This window comes from Podarcis muralis, chromosome 7, assembly GCF_964188315.1.
Source record: "Podarcis muralis chromosome 7, rPodMur119.hap1.1, whole genome shotgun sequence".
In the NCBI taxonomy this organism is placed as follows: domain Eukaryota; kingdom Metazoa; phylum Chordata; class Lepidosauria; order Squamata; family Lacertidae; genus Podarcis; species Podarcis muralis.
The window spans coordinates 12,387,421-12,405,100 of record NC_135661.1 but is presented as its reverse complement, the minus strand read 5'-3'; the positions used below and the strand labels follow the sequence as shown (position 1 = coordinate 12,405,100).

The window sequence follows — 17,680 nt, the reverse complement described above, 5'->3', positions numbered from 1 at the left end:
TTCTCCAAAACAAGTCAATCCCATCTTAGGAGCTCATTACAAAGGGCGGCTAAAACTGTAGAAGGAGAAAGGAAAGCACATATTTCATGCCTTTTGTCTGTGAAATCCAAACACAGCTCAAGGAAAAAACTGAATCTGGTATCCAGAAAACACGCAATGCTTCTTTTGCACTGCATAAATTATTTTGGGTTTTGCTAGTCTTGGAGGAAGAGCAGAGAAGTACCGTATTTTTTTGCTCTATAAGATGCACTTTCCCCCTCCTAAAAAGTAAGGGGAAATGTGTGTGCTTCTTGTGGAGCGAATGCAGGCTGCGCAGCTATCCCTGAAGCCAGGAGAGCGAAAAATACGGTAGTTATGCTGTGGGACTTTGGAAATCTACCCATGTGGCTACTAAGATATCAGCAAGCAGGTCCCCCCACTATCCTTTCAAGCATGTCTATACAGCTATAAGGACTATTTAAAAAATTGCTTTGCAGGGCTGGGTGTAAGTGGGGAGATGAAAAGAGATTTTCTAGAAACAGAATTTTGCATGTAACAGCTATTGGCCTGACCATCATTCTCACCACCAGTACCTCGTTTTATTTATGAAATAACAGGCATCAGAGAGAAGGGCTTGCAGTTCTGCCATGCTTTCATTTGACTGCAGCATATGTTGTTAAAACAGCAGCCAGAGAGGGAGAATCTCCTTGAAGGGCTGTGAATTTAACCATTGACAGTGAAACTATGCTGGACAGGACATGCCAACCAGTCACCGGCCTTACCTTGCCTTGTGGCTGGGAGGGCTCATCCTCATGAGAAAAAAGAGGGGGGGAGGAACTAGTGCCTGGTGCACAGAATTAAAAGCATTACCACACTCTGTAATGACTAATCAAGCAAGACAGCCTGCCATGAGCTTATTTTAAGGAGACTTGGCTCCCTTCCATTCCAAGGCAAGAGAAGATGAATGCCTTGAGCATTCTCATTTCTCAGTATTTGAACAGATGCTTTGCCGTCACCTCTGTCCTTCTTGCAGCAGTTACATTTCCATTAGCAGTTGCAGCACATGAGTAGCAAATAAAGCACTATTTAAAAAATAAAAATTAAAGCCAGATTACACCAAAGCACATTAATTCACCGGGAACAGATCCCATGAAAACCCACTGATATGAGAGGAGAAGCAGAACAGGGACCTTTCATCGAATTAATAGATTTTAAAATGTTCAGCTGGTACATATGGATTTATCCATCATTCCCTTATTGCAACACTCCCCACCCCAGTAACTTCTGATGAGTCCCTGAGAGCATGCCAGGCCAATATTTATCGGTTACCTAAGAGACAACATCCACTAATGTATTTTCTACCATGATCTTAAAAGATCAAGGCCAAATGAACCCAACCCACTTTGAACCCAACCCACCTGAGAACCAAGTCTGGACCAGAAGGGTGCTCAGAGGAGCCCCTTTGGTAGCTGCTGTCATCCAGGTGCCTCCAAAAAGCACCCTGAAGCAAACAGGTGACTCTCAAGTCGTACTCTGAATGGTTCAACATAGCACACCATCTGAATTCACTTACTGACATTTGTATACAAGGCCACCCAAACAGTCACTTTGGGCAGCAACACCTTTGAGTGGGATCCCTTCTGCTAAATCACATCTTGTTTATGCAAGTCACAGTTACCTGGCGTATCTGATAGTGGAAGAGGAATGAAAGGATCGGGAACAGCCAGAAGTGGAGGGCTAGAGTCCAAGATATCTTTTGTTTTTTCAGCTGGGTGAGCAGCAAGGGGGAAGTTAGGAAAGGAAGGAGGGGGGAGAGAGAGAGAGAGAGAGAGGAAGAGAGAAAGAGAGATGTCAAGCAGAGCACAGGGAGATGCCAAACAGACCAAAGTTGCATTGAAAAGTCATTTAATTGCCACATGAATCGGGGGGTACGGCAGTATTACCCTCCCACCTCCATGGGACCCCTCCAGCAAGCTGCAGATATTATTCAACCAAAAAGTTTGTCAGTGAATTACTGGTGAGTTGATCCAAGGTCACAGTAGACCACCCACAGAACCAAAGTAACAACTCTTCTTCCAAGGGCATCAGGTCATTCCACCCTCTCCAAACTCGACAGTTCACATGGCGAGGATTAATTCATTATTCATATGTTCTGTTAGCCTTGGGGAGGGCTACTGTGATTCTTTGAGAGTGTTGCAACTGAGTGAAGTCTCTAAGTCAAGATGCATGGCTATACAGTGGTACCTCGCAAGACGAATGCCTCGCAAGACAAAAAACTCGCTAGACGAAAGGGTTTTTTGTTTTTTGAGCTGCTTCGCAAGACGATTTTCCCTATGGGCTTGCTTCGCAAGACGGAAACGTCTTGCAAGTTTGTTTCCTTTTTCTTAACACCGTTAATACAGTTGCGACTTGACTTTGAGGAGCAACTCATAGAACGCGGTGTGGTAGCCTTTTTTGAGGTTTTTAAAGACTTTGGTGATTTTTGAAGCTTTTCCAAAACTTTCCCGACACCGTGCTTCGCAAGACGAAAAAAATTGCAAGACGACAAAACTAGCGGAACGAATTAATTTCGTCTTGCGAGGCACCACTGTACTATATTATTACTCTTACCGACAGCTTTATACCACTATTCATTAAGTTTCATAATGGTTTATAAAACCATCCAATAAAAATGGCAAAATCAAATTGATAAAACCCTCAAAAAGCAGAGCAGAGGCAAGCAGCGCCAGAACTCAAAGGCCCTCTGAAAAACATTGGGCTTCTCCAAGAAGGCTGTGGCTGAATGAACCTCCCTTGGGGGAAAGTTCCGGAGCAATGGGGCTGCTGCACAGAAGACCCTGCTCCGTAAAAAAAATACAAAACATTAAAACAAATAAACCAATAGAAAACAATCCCATATTCCCTGCTCCTTGCAATGGTTTATCTGGAACTTTCAGCAGGATTTCTACAGATGATCTTAAATGCAAGGAGACATCCCCTGAGATAATCAGAACTCAAGCAGTTTATGGCTCTAAGTGTCAAAAGCAGCAGTTTGAATTGTCCCATGATCAAATGGCAGCCAGCGCAGCTGCTTCAGGAGACAGGAGATGAGAAGACCGGCCCACAGCTGTCCAAAGGCGGACCTCTGAGTTCTGCACTACCTGAAAGCTGGAAGCACGACTCATATTTCAATGTTGTGGGCCCAACTCTACAGAGGGCCTACCCACAAGAAGTTTAGACTGGCACCACCCGTAACTGAGTTTTTTAGGTGTCTGGTCAAAACAGTTTTATTCAAGTAGACCTTTGCACCCTGAATGCTGCTCAGATGTTTCCCTTTTTTCTTTTCTCGAGATTTTAAATTCCTGAAGTTTTAGACTTTGGAGCTTTAATTCATGTTTTAAAATTTGTGCATTGTATATATATATATATATATATATATATATATATATATATATATATGCAGGTTTTGGTGTCCTCGGGTGTCTTCCCGTGTAAAAGTTGGGGTGTCTAGGCGACGTTTCGACGAGGTCTCACTCGTCATCTTCAGGCTGGTGCTTTCGGCTTCTTGTTACTGGAACAGAGCAGGATCTCAGTGTTTGAGTTCCTATAAATACTGTTGAGGAGGTGTGGCCTCTAATGTTCTTGGGTAGAGAGGAAGTTCCCAGGCTAGTGTGCCTTTTCTTCTTTTGTTTCTTAATTACTTGAGGGATATCTTGAGTGATTTCTTGAGTTGTATCCTGAGTACCACTTAGGTGGGTGGACCTGACCAAGCACTGCCTAACCAACACGTACTTCATCCACAATGGACAAAGATACAAACAGATAGAAGGAGCACCTATGGGATCACCCCTCTCACCGGTCATCGCAAACCTGTACATGGAACACTTTGAAACCAATGCCTTAGACAAGTCAGAACACAAACCCAAACTTTGGCTCAGATATGTTGACGACACCTTTGTAATTTGGCCACACGGGAAGGAAAAACTGGATAGCTTCCTCACACATCTCAACAGCCTACACCCCAAAATACAATTCACTATGGAAATAGAAGCCAACAACCAACTTCCCTTCCTTGACGTCCTAATCTACAAAAAACCTGATGGCTCCCTAGGACACACTATCTACCGGAAAAAAACACACACCAACCGCTACTTACATGCACAATCACACCACCACCCTGCACAAATAAACTCCGTAGCCAAGACTCTCATCTCCAGAACCAAACGCCTGGCTGACAAAAACCACTTGACAACTGAGTTACAGAATCTCTCAAATGTGTTAATTGCCAATGGATACCAGCAAAACAGGGTTACGAAGCTAATCCAAAAAGAAACACCCCCCAAAAACCAAGACACAGAAGAAAACAATGGCATGGCCCTCCTTCCTTATATCAAGGGCACTACAGATAAAATTAGCAAAATCCTCCATAAACACAATATCAAAACAGCCTTTTGCACCAACCAAAAAATAGCCAATATCCTCAGAAACCCCAAGGATAAAATCCAGTTGGAAAACCAAGGGGTCTATGAAATACCCTGCAAAGTCTGCCCAGCCACGTACATTGGACAAACTAACAGACGAATAAATGCACGTATCGCAGAACACAAGAATGCCGTCAAAAAAGAAGAAAAAACTTCCTCTCTTTTCCAACACATGAAAGAAACAGGACACGAAATTAATTTTGCAGATTCCAAATTGCTCTTTAACATGGAACATCACCACAAGAGAATAATCATGGAAGCCATCGAGATAGAGAAACACCCTCACAACATGAACAAGCGTGACGACACATCCCGCTTGCCAGACATCTGGAAATTAGCCCTCCCCACAAAAACTGACACCAGAGCCAGAGGCACACAGAACGCCATCACCAATCAACCACACCAGACCCAAACCCAGACCCTCTCCACAGATGAACTACAGATACCATCCAGTAGCCAAACCATGGTGGCACCTCCGGATGCTGCACCCCCCTGCAATCCCTACACAGATCTGGCTGGCACAGACCACAAAACCACAGCTCGCCCCTATACACGAAGCCAAGCCAGAGCACAACAAAATGCAGTACAACCATCTTCCCAGAAAAACTCTTCACAAAGTTCAAGAGGTCAAGACACAAAGGCTTGAGCAACTAATCCACACCTAATGACCCACCTAAGTGGTACTCAGGATACAACTCAAGAAATCACTCAAGATATCCCTCAAGTAATTAAGAAACAAAAGAAGAAAAGGCACACTAGCCTGGGAACTTCCTCTCTACCCAAGAACATTAGAGGCCACACCTCCTCAACAGTATTTATAGGAACTCAAACACTGAGATCCTGCTCTGTTCCAGTAACAAGAAGCCGAAAGCACCAGCCTGAAGATGACGAGTGAGACCTCGTCGAAACGTCGCCTAGACACCCCAACTTTTACACGGGAAGACACCCGAGGACACCAAAACCTGCATTCCTGTACCCGTGAAAATCTACGAAAGCATATATATATATATATATATATATATATTGCTGTGAGACCTACATAGTAAAAAGCAGGATATGTTTTTAATAAATAAATAAATAAAGTTCCCAAACTATTTTCAAAGTCAGCCACACATGCAGCACATTGCAGTTGGACAGCCTTCCCCAAACTGGTGGCTCCTGGAACTCCCATCAGCCCTAATTGCCATGTTCTGGGATGATGGGAGTCCAAAAATGTCTAGAGGACAGTGGATTGGGAAAGGCTTAAGTAGCATAATCTTGAAGTCACTCCAGAATTTATGACAACTACCAGGTTTGTGTTTTATGGAGTATCCACCAAAGCTCTGGGCCACAGTTGCTGCCTCATCGCATTTAGCATTTAACATGAAAATATAGCAGGTAAAGCACACATTCAGGCTACTTGCCGACTATTCTTAAAGCTCTGTGCTCTTCTCCAAGATGGTCTCAGCACACAGCAGGGGCTTCCAGCAGCTCCAGAAACCAGCCAGACTCAATAAAAACCTGATCATACTCCATGAGATTAGAGGCAGGACTGGATCTAGGCTGGTCAGCTTCTCTAAGCCTGCAGAAGGCACCCAGGTTTTAGAAGGAAGCTAATGAACTGTCCTGGGACGCGGATGGTGCTGTGGGTAAAAGCCTCAGTGCCTAGGGCTTGCCGATCGAAAGGTCGGCGGTTTGAATCCCCGCTGCGGGGTGCGCTCCCGTTGCTCAGTCCCAGCGCCTGCCAACCTAGCAGTTCGAAAGCACCCCTGGGTGCAAGTAGATAAATAGGGACCGCTTACTGGCGGGAAGGTAAACGGCATTTCCGTGTGCTGCGCTGGCTCGCCAGATGCAGCTTTGTCATGCTGGCCACGTGACCCGGAAGTGTCTCCGGACAGCGCTGGCCCCCGGCCTCTAATAATAATAATAATAATTTATTATTTATACCCCGCCCATCTGGCTGAGTTTCCCCAGCCACTCTGGGCGGCTCCCAATCAGTGTTAAAAACAGTACAGCGAGATGGGTACACAACCCTAGAGTCTGTCAAGACTGGCCCGTACGGGCAGGGGTACCTTTACCTTTACTAATGAACTGTCCACTCCAGATGGAATCAAGTACAGCTCTTCCCGGGTCCCCACTTTTTCCACTTGTTGATTCATCTCCGAAGCAGGTGCTGCCCGCACTTGGCTAAGGGAATGAAGAGCCTTACAGCTTGAGGCTGGGTCCTGGCCTAACAACTACCCAGAACCAGGAGTCCTCTCCAGGCACAGGATAGACTGGAGTGTGCAGTACCAACCCCTGTAAATGGCAGGCAGTAATAAGCCTCCCAATTGACCAGGCTTGGCATAAATGCCAAGAACCTGGTCCTTCTGCTTAGCTAACAGGGCAGCAGCTTTTGCCTCAAACACTTCACACTACAGGTCCTGCCCCCTCAGGGAACCTGGGCTGGAGTAATGGATATAGAAGTCACCTGGCCCAAACATAGCTGACCAACTTGCAGCTGAGGCCCTGTGCTCCCCTATCCTCAGCTTGGCCACCCTCATAATGCCCACTTGTAGCCTGCCTTCCATCTCCCCTGATGGCAACTGAAAGAGACACAAGCAGAGTCCAGAATCAGCCTGACAAGCACTGCCTGCTTCCATTGGAAAGACCTTCTGCATTGAATTGGTCGGAGCTGCAAATAACATCCCTTTGGGGCATACCTGACACAGGTGCAAGAGAAGATGAGCCAAACGCATCTGCCTGTGTTGTTGAAGGAGCTGGTTGAAAGCCTGGGATCAGATTCTCTGCTGAGCTACCCAGCTTCTCTGGAAGCTTACCTGAAATTCCAAGGACCTGGTTATTTTTTTATATATTTTATATAATTTAAAATACCATAAGAAACAACAACAAAATTCTGCCATTTCTTGGGGAAAGGCATTAACAGCAGCTTGATGTTAGAACCGGTTTATAATGCATATTAAAGTCTCCAGTCCAATAGGTCTCTCCAGATGTTTCCATGTGTCTGGGGCGGTTCTCTCGATTGTCATGACTCATATAGGAGATGAATGGATGCCACCTGTGGTGAAAGGATTCATCTTGTTCCTGGCCACCCTGACCTGGCAGGTCAATTTGTTGGACAGAGCAACAGACCATACCTGAGCACACCGTGAGTCTCTTGACAGGCCTAATAATAATAATAATAATTTATTATTTGTACCCTGCCCATCTGGCTGGGTTTCCCCAGCCACTCTGGGCGGCTTCCATAGAAACCAAAAACCCCACTAAAATATCATACATTAAAAACTTCCCTGAACAGGGAAGTGCCTACTGCACAGCGCCAACATTTAGCTATTTCTAAACAAGAAGCGACCAACAAAAATGTCAACATCTCCCGATGAGATAAAAGTTGGTTTGATTCATCTATTATTACTAACAAGCCAACAAAGGAGCTGGATTTATCTTACATTACAAATTAATCAAGGACTTGGTTATTAAGTGCTCTTATCCATCATGAGTTGCTAAGCATATCTTGGAAATATTCCAACCCCCCCCCCCCCGGATATTACTATTATTCATACTTATTGCAAGCCAGAGCTAGACCTGGTTTCTCAGTTTTAAGGATATAATAATAATAATAATAATAATAATAATAATAATAATAATAATTTATTATTTGTACCCCACCCATCTGGCTGGGTTTCCCCAGCCACTCTGGGCGGCTTCCATAGAAACCAAAAAACACTAAAATATCATACATTAAAAACTTCCCTGAACAGGGCTGCCTTAAGATGTCTTTTGAATGTCAGGTAGTTGTTTATCGTTTTGACATCTGATGGGAGGGTGTTCCACAGGGCGGGTGCCACTACCGAGAAGGCCCTCTGCCTGGTTCCCTGTAGCTTTGCTTCTCGCAATGAGGGAACCGCCAGAAGGCCCTCGGAACTGGACCTCAGTGTCCGGGCAGAACGATGGGGGAGGAGACGCTCCTTCAGGTATACTGGGCCGAGGCCGTTTAGGGCTTTAAAGGTCAGCACCAACACTTTGAATTGTGCTCGGAAACGTACTGGGAGCCAATGTAGGTCTTTCAAGACCGGTGTTATGTGGTCTCGGCGGCTGCTCCTAGTCACCAGTCTAGCTGCCGCATTCTGGATTAGCTGTAGTTTCCGAGTCACCTTCAAAGGTAGCCCCACGTAGAGCGCATTGCAGTAACTAATCCAAACAACTAATCAGCAACTAAGCCAAACAGAAACTCCACATGCTGCTCCTTCACACTCACTAGGATTGTTCCTGATGCTTTTTTGGGGAGGAAACCGGTGCCAGTCTACAATCATCAAAACATACTAGGGAATAGTCCACACTGAACAGAGTTAGAATACTTCCCAAGCAAACAAGCATAGCTTTGCACTGTGAGAAAAACAACACATGGTATGTCTTTTGGTTGCCACTAGGATACCAAGAAATGCAACAATTGCATTTAAAAATCTTATGCCGCTGATGGTTCTGACAAAGCATTGAGGATAGTGAACTCTGGCTGATAGCACAGTATAAACGCAACTGCCAGTGGACTCCCACAACACTGGCCCACAGCTGCTGATCACACTGTGGATGATTTCAGGGGAAGCCTATTTCAAGTCTATTTCAGGGGAAGTCAGCCAACAATGGTCATATACTGCCACCACAGCTGTTTCCCTCTGTAGCCTCAGAAGCCTGGAAGGTGAAAGTAAAATCAGCAAGTAGAATTATGTTGTGCCAAATTAACATTGAAATATGAAATTTATCAAGTGCAGGGGATGGGACCTCTGTCTGACCGATTATGAGAACTCTAATGGTCTTGATTTACGCCACTGGACCAAGACAGCCTTTAAAAAAGCCAGCTTTGGTCTCAAGGAAAAGCCTAGAAAGTTTTGGGAGGCCCTTCATCTTCAACACCCTAGGCTGCCACAGCTTCCACTCTGAGGGGACTTTAGCCACTACTGGATTGCACTAACCATCACTCAGTTTTGCAAAATCCTTGTTCAGCAGCTCCTCTGCTGTGAGCTTGGAGAAGTTGTCGTCATCAAAAGGGTTCCAGGTAGAGACATCTGGTGGATTGTAGACATTTTGCTGCGATGTCCTGGGGGATCCAGAAGGCGTTGTCGAGGCAGACCTGTAGGAAGCCACCCCAAAAAGGGAACAAAAACGGGACATTCAGTTGCCATCTTTATTTCCTAACGCCATTGCAATGTCTACAGGTGCTGTTGAATGTGTGCTGAATATGCAACTGGGTAGACTCTGACGTTCTGTTCAGCTCTGTGAGCCTGAAAATTGTCCACGCAGATTCATATAGGCAACTCCCCCCCCCCCATTTACACGCACACGGGCAAAGCAAAAAGGGACAGAACAAGGTGTTTGCAAGCTTTTCCAATTGTTTCAAATATACAGTGGTACCTCTGGGATCCATTCCGGAGCCCCGTTCACATCCTGAAGCGAACGCAACTAGCGTCTGTGTGGGTCGTGATTCGCCGCTTCTGCACATGACATCATTTTGAGCATCTGCGGATGCACGAGTGGCAAAACCCAGAAGTAACTCGCTCCGTTACTTCTGGGTCGCCACAGAGCACAACCCGAAAATGCTCAACCCTAAGCTACTTCAACCCAAGGTATGACTGTAACAATTTCACTTAAACACGTGGTGCCTTAGAACGTCACAATACACACCACAAATGGGGGTTGCCTGTACTTTCAACTGGAAACCCAGCCCAGCAGTGAAGTTGGTCCACAGGATAGCTCCATATCTCAAAGACAACCCGTGTGTGTGTGTGTGTGTGTGTGTGTGAGCGTGCGCGCCCACCCACCCTCCCTTTAGTGTCTCTTCCCCAAACAGAGGCCCAGACAAAAGCCTCTTCAATCATGATAACATACGCTTTAAAAGAGGATTTGACAAATTTATGATGTAGGAGCATAGCAAGGATGGCTACGCTCTGCCTCCACAATCAGAGGCAGCCATGCTTCTGAACGCCAGTTTCTGGAAACCACAGAAAGGGAGGGTGCTCTCGAATCCCCCTTGCAGGCTTCCCACAGGCCTCTGGCTGGCCACTGTGAGAACAGGACTAGATGGGCGATTGGCCTGATCCAGCAGGCTCTTCTGGTGTTCTTACGTTAAGCTTAGTTGCTAGCCCAGGGTTATAAATGCTCCTCTTGCAACTCAAGCACACGCCTCTGTTCGTTCCAAGAGCAACAGCAGGAAGGAGATTAGGACATGGCGCAAGAAAGGCAGACGGAGGCAGGCTGCCCCCACATCAGGACAAAACGTAAAGAGAATCAAAATGCACAAAGGGTCATTTAGCAGGAAGAAGAGACCCCCCCCCCAAAAAAGATACACACTTGGACTTGTTGAGGCTAGCCTCAGCAGCCGCTGCCTGCAGAAGCTGTGTTGATTTGCTGGCTGGGACCCCGAAGACAGTGCTGTGCGTCACATCACTCAGGATCCTCCGGTGTCCCGCTCGCTGAGTCTTGGGGGAGGACGGGGGAGTGAGGGAGCCCACCTTCTGCCCCTGGACAGCTGACGGCGGGGTGGTGGGGATCCTTTGATGTCGTGGAGGTGCTTGCTGGGGGAGAGGAGAAAGTTACCGAGTTTATTTCCTTAACCACAGCAGTTGCAAAGCTGTTTCTTAGAAGCTGAAGGGACAACCCAAACTCTGCGATCTGTCCCGTTGGCGGGGAGGGGGGGGGGCAAAAGGCAGAGAGGATAAAAATAGAAGGTAGACCCCTTTCGGGCAAAAATGTAAGAAAGACCCAGAACTTTACTCCCTCAACATTTTATTCAGCCAAACCTAGAAGACCAACAGACCAGAAGAGAGACCTTCATGCACACAGCATCTCCAAGCCACAACAGTTCGCTCACAGAAGAGGCAGCATGGTGCAGTGGTTAGAGTGTCGGACTTGGACCTGGAAGACCAGAGTTCAAATTCCCACACAACCATGAAGTTCACTGGGAGTCCCTCTCAGCCTAGCCTACCCCACTGGGTTGTGGTGGGGATTAAATGAGGAGAAGGAGAACCATGGGCACAACTTTGAGCTCCTGGCAGCCCTTCTGTTCCTTTTTTAAAAAAATTGGTTTTTATTAAATATTACAGGAAAATAAAAAGAAAAAAGAAATAGAAGCAAAAAAATCAATACATAACACTACAAACACATTTGTCTACATATTTTCCAACATGCAGACTAGAAAAGAAAAGAGACGAAAGATAAAAGAAAAAAAGAAAGAAAGAAAACACTTTTCATAATCAATAATACCAAATTTATACTTGAAACATTACTATATATAAATCCCAGATAAAATATTCTAAAAGACTTCCACCACACGTCTCTTAGTTTCTAGTTCACCTTTACATCTGTTCTTCAGTCACTGCCTTTCCTTAAGTTCTTTCATAGTCCATCAAATCTTTGTGTTCTCTATATTCTTCACAAGCCCTTCTGTTCCATACACTGAAAGACTGGCCTGCTTGCCAGACTCAGAAACAGGATTTCTCAGGATCTCAGCTCCACCCCCCCCCCCCCAGAAAAGCTTCTAAAAATCGTAATGGCTGAATAAATGTCCAAAATGCTCAAGGGGTGACTGCAAGACAGGAGCCTCAAAGATTCAAGTCACACTGACCTGTCTTACAAGGTTGTTGTAAGGACTCTTACTGTTGCTTTTCTATGCTCTCTTTCAATATAAATATTCTCAGCAGGGATTTGAGCCTGGCTCACAGTGTGACGCGGCAGCTAAAAAAGCCAATGCAATTCTGGGCTGCATCAATAGGAGTATAGCATCTAGATCACGGGAAGTAATAGGGCCACTGTATTCTGCTCTGGTCAGACCTCACCTGGAGTACTGTGTCCAGTTCTGGGCACCACAGTTCAAGAAGGACACTGACAAACTGGAACGTGTCCAGAGGAGGGCAACCAAAATGGTCAAAGGCCTGGAAACGATGCCTTATGAGGAACGGCTAAGGGAGCTGGGCATGTTTAGCCTGGAGAAGAGGATGTTAAGGGGTGATATGATAGCCATGTTCAAATATATAAAAGGATGTCATATAGAGGAGGGAGAAAGGTTGTTTTCTGCTGCTCCAGAGAAGCGGACACGGAGCAATGGATCCAAACTACAAGAAAGAAGATTCCACCTAAACATTAGGAAGAACTTCCTGACAGTAAGAGCTGTTCGACAGTGGAATTTGCTGCCAAGGAGTGTGGTGGAGTCTCCGTCTTTGGAGGTCTTTAAGCAGAGGCTTGACAACCATATGTCAGGAGTGCTCTGATGGTGTTTCCTGCTTGGCAGGGGGTTGGACTCGATGGCCCTTGTGGTCTCTTCCAACTCTATGATTCTATGATTCTTTCTGGCCTGCTCCCTTCACCACACTGACTTAACAGAACTTGCAATCCTGAAAATATATCTATAATATAAAGAGGAGCGAACAGAATCGGATGTTTACACCTTTCGGAGGCTTGGGTTATTTCCCCCCCATCATATTTCAGCTCCCCCCCCCCCCAAATACCACAACAAATATTAGTTTGAAATGATGTTGTGAATATATTTGTGACAGAAATAATAACCACCCCTTTTATGTTCACCCACCCCCATTTTGTTAACGTGAATAATGGGGGGGGGGACTCTTCATCCTAGAGTGCTCTCTCCAAATCTGCTCCCCAAACCAGTTGGTTACCAATAAATCTGGGTATTACAGGGGAAAAAATGTGTGTCAAGAATAACCTGGTATAAATACAGTTTCAGCTGGAAGGCATTTACTGTAATTTATTCGTATGCTGTGCATCCTTTTCATTTAAACAACAACACCCCCCCAACAGTCAAAGCAGCTGCATTTCAGTACAAAAAGAAACAATGAGGAATGATTACACTTGAATAGTAATGAAGTGTGTGTGTGTGTGTGTGTGTGTGTGTGTGTGTGTACACATGCAGCAGGAGAAGGCGGATGTGAAATTTCATTCTCAAGTATCTGCAGTGATGGGGGGATCCCTGGCAAATTTCCACTCCTTTTATACTTTAGGCAGCTGCTCCACTCGCTACAGGGGAAACCCTGGTTCTCATTAAGTGAAAAAGCACGTATTTGGGATGAATGCATACATTATAGTCATCCAATGGAGGATTTGTAATGTTTGGTCATGAGTACATTGGAAACAAGGATTGGGATTAAGCTGCAACCCTTCTCCAACTTGTTCGCCCGACAAAAATCCAGAGCAGGAGAAAGGAACCGCTGGATCACCCACAGGGGGTTTAAATACCTCGGGATAACCTTAAGAGCTGATCTCAAACAATTAAATCAAAGAAATTATAAGCCCCTGCTCAAAACGATAAACAAAAAAGCTCTCAAAATGGAAGTGCACAAGCCTTAGCTGGCTAGGTCATATCACAGCTATAAAAATACCAATTCTACTAAAATTATCTTTCCTGTTTCAGGTTTTAGCAACATACATCTCTCCTGCTATGCTTAAAAAATGACAAAACAAATTACTTTCTTTTACTTCATTAGGAAAAAGAGCCAGACTCAGTCAAAAAATCTTATTTAGACATAGGAATAAAGGGGGGTTAGTAATACCCAATCTTGAACTATACTACGCAGTTTCCAGATTAAATTATTGATACCTCTCATTAAAGGCAAAGGAGATATTCCATGGATAAAGATAGAAAGTGGCCACACAAGACTATCAGTATACGCTCTGCCCTTCATGAAGGAACAAGAAAAGGTGGGTAAAAACCCATTTTTAAAAGTATACTTAATGGCGTGGCAGAATTGGAACTGAGTATTGGCTCCTAGGACTTCACTACCGATGCCTCTGCTAGATCACCCCTCATTTAAACATGCAGTCAAATACAACCAACTCCTAGATCTTGAAACAAATGGTTTCTATAGAATTAGAGATGTGTTTGTAAAAGGTAAAGCAATTTTAAAAGAGGGCCTGGTGGCAAAGGCCAAAGGCATAAAACAGCCCTGGCTACATCTGTATCAACAGATACAGTCCTTTTGCACTTTTGCCAAGTTTCTGGAATGAAGGGGTGAGGGCCTGAGACCCCGGACACCTTTTGAATCACTGTGTAACAGACCTAGCCATGACACAAAAGGGGCATTCTCAATGATATATGGTATTATACAGTAATAGAAAGCTTTGCAGGAAACACGGAAGATACAGCGGTGCCTCGCAAGATGAAAAGAATCCGTTCCGCGAGTCTCTTTGTCTTGCGGTTTTTTCGTCTTGCGAAGCAAGCCCATTAGCGGCTTAGCGGATTAGCGCTATTAGCGGCTTAGCGGATCAGCTGATAAGCAGCTTAGAGGCTTAGCGGATCAGCTGATAAGCGGCTTAGGGATCAGCTGTTAAGCGGCTTAGCGGATCAGCTGATAAGCGGCTTAGCGGCTTGGGAAAAAGGGGGGGGGAGGGAAAAAACCCTGCAGGAACTCGCAAGACATTTTCGTCTTGCAAAGCAAGCCCATAGGAAATTCGTTTTGCGAAGCACCTCCAAAACGGAAAACCCTTTCGTCTAGCGGGTTTTCCGTCTTGCGAGGCATTCGTCTTGCGGGGCACCACTGTATTCGAATGAGATGGGAGGCTGACATATGAATTTCAATAAATGAAAAAGCATGGGAATCAATATAGCAAAATCCATCTTTAAAAACAATTTCGGATCGCCTCCAGGAAATTTCCTTTAAAATTATCTTTCAGAGGCACTGGACCCCCACACACCTTGCAAAGATAAATCCTTTAAGCTCACCATTATGTTGGAAAGGCTGTAGAGAACAAGGTTCCTATATTCATGTTTGGTGGGAGTGTACCATAGCTCATGCCTTTTGGGGGGAAATTTTTAATCTGACCTCCAAAATCAATAAACAATCTATCCCTTTTAATTCAACACTTGCCTTATTATCATTAGATTTGACCCCAAATTCTACCTTTAAACGTAAGAATTATTTTTCTTCCTGTTCACAGGAGCTAGACTAGTTATTGCCCAACAATGGAAGGAAACTTCTAAAATACCAATAGAGGCTTAGGTTAATAACATCTGAAGCATTGCTCTATCAGAACGCCTCACATACCATAGCAGCTAATCAAAGGCATCTTCAAAAAAGATACATTTGACACGATTTGGTCTCCCTTTTCCTCTTTTACTGAAGAACAGGGTATTTTAATGCCACCATCATCACAGAGGTGTCTGTGGAAGGGATATAGTGATCAAAAATGTATTGTATTGTAAATGTATTGTAACTTTTGAATAATTTTTTTGGGGGGGGGGGGTTTTAAAGGAAAAAGAACTACTATTGCACCCACATGCAGTCTTTTGGTGCCAAACCAGACAGTTTTTCCATGTTCACCTTTGAAAGGATGAATCACAGTTTTCTGTTCAGGATTCATTAAGAATCTCCAGAAATTTGATGTGCAGGCAAAAAGAAAAAAAAGGAACCACTGGGTCAGACCTGGCCCAGTTACCAGTGTCTGAGCAAGGATTTCATTCCGGCTCTCTCTCTCTCTCTCTCTCTCTCTCTCTCTCATCTGCACTGCCTCACTACATTTGTCGTGCCCCCCTTCTCTGCAGCAAAGTGTTGAATTTCCATCCTTTATCTAATGATTAATCAGGGCTTTTTCCAGCTGGAACTTGCTTGAACTCAGTTCCAGCATCTCTGTTCACGGTGAGTTTTAAGCTGCATAATTATGGCCCTCCAATTCTTGATGGATTATAGCTCCCAGCGGGCCCAGCCAGTAGTCAGGGGATGATGGGAATTGTAGTTCAACAACATGTGGAAGACCACAGATTCCCCTGTTGTATGAAACACAAAAGCATGGCCAGGAAAGGGGATAATATCCTTAGTTGGATCAGCACTAATGCATATTTCTCTCCACTCTTAAGCATGCTAATTACTCTATTTGATTTATGCTCTACTTGCGATGTTCCATTATGTTCTATAAAGTTGCTGCTATTTATTGTTTGTAAGCTGCTTTGAGATTCATTTGAAAGAGAAGTGGCACAGAAATCAAATCAGGGTCTTCTGGGCGTGGCCACATTCGCTCCTTCCTTGCTGCCCACCAACATCAGACGTGGGGAGGGGCTGTGGCCCAGTGGCAGAGGTTCTGGAAGAAGTAAGCAAGCAACACTGCAAAGCCAACCAAAGGTTCCTCCCAACCCTTACCGGATGATCCTGCACAGGGACTGGCTGTGCCGCCACCTGCTGCACCTGCGGCTGGGGCAGGATCTGAGCCGACGGCTTCTGTTGCCCTGCAGCTGCTTTCTGTGGGACGGGCCCCTGTTGTGCCAGCAGTTGCTGCTGCTGCTGCTGCTGCATGTAATTCTGCACAGGCTGCGGTTGCACTCCCTGCTGCGCCACTGGGAACTGTGGCTTCACTGGCGGCTGCGGTGCCTGGGGCGCCACTTGGATCTACAACACAGGAAGCAAGCATTCAGAACCCTTCCTTACGACCAGCTGCAATCTTCTGCATTTCAGCACATGCAATGGAGTAAGAGCGTCTCCCCAAATTCGCCTTCCCTTGTTACCGGGTTGTTGCAGCATGCTCTGTGTTGCTGCCTTTGGAGATGACTTGGAAACTTCAGTTGGTCCAAAAATACAACAGCAGCCAGATTTCTGGCTGGAGTTCCACCTGGATCCCGTATAACTCGTTTTGAAACAGCTGCACTGGTTGCCAGTTTATTTCCGGACCTAATTCAAGGTGCTCACATTGGTGATTAAAGCCCTGAACGACTCAGATCCCAAACACCTGAAAGACCATCTCCTTTCCTACAGAACCTTTCGGGTGCTGAGATTGGCAGAGGGGGACCCCTGGATAGCCCTTCCGACTTCAGAGGCTTGGTGTGGTAGTGGCCCAGGGGGAGAAGACCTCTTCTGTGACAGCCCCAAAACTGTGGAACTCCCTCTTTGCAAAGGTGCCCCTGGCACCTCCATTCTACAGCTTCCAGAGAATGCAGAGTACACACCTCTTTACCCTGGTTTCAGACACTTGAGGTATATGCTTTTAGGACTCAGCTTATTTTTATAATTCTAAGTTGTTTCAAACTGTTTTTAATATTGTTTTTTAATGCTTTAACCTGCCCTGGAACCTTAGGGTGAAGAGCTGGAAATAATAAATCAAACAAACAAGCAAGCAAGAAATCTCAAAGCGGCCTAAATGCAGTGCTCACAAAGTACTACAGTGGTACCTCGGGTTAAGTACTTAATTCGTTCTGGAGGTCCGTTCTTAACCTGAAGCACCACTTTAGCTAATGGGGCCTCCTGCTGCCGCCGCGCCACCGGAACAAGATTTCT

General features: G+C 45.3%; 1 protein-coding gene across 20 annotated transcripts in view; it reads right to left on the bottom strand.

Moving 5' to 3' along the window:
- The window catches only part of AAK1 (AP2 associated kinase 1), a 109,592-nt gene that overhangs the window by 33,955 nt on the left and 57,957 nt on the right, over nt 1-17,680 (bottom strand). For 14 of the 20 annotated variants that reach the window (XM_028741152.2, XM_028741151.2, XM_028741155.2 and 11 more), the window contains exons 13-17: nt 16,553-16,798; nt 10,761-10,984; nt 9,386-9,543; nt 7,121-7,237; nt 1,658-1,747 (exon numbers count right to left, since the gene is read on the bottom strand). In XM_028741152.2, the coding sequence (XP_028596985.2) occupies nt 1,658-1,747; nt 7,121-7,237; nt 9,386-9,543; nt 10,761-10,984; nt 16,553-16,798 (835 nt within the window). The remainder of the gene's footprint in view (nt 1-1,657; nt 1,748-7,120; nt 7,238-9,385; nt 9,544-10,760; nt 10,985-16,552; nt 16,799-17,680) is intronic. The other 6 variants (XM_028741153.2, XM_077931214.1, XM_028741157.2 and 3 more) reach the window with 1 other exon arrangement.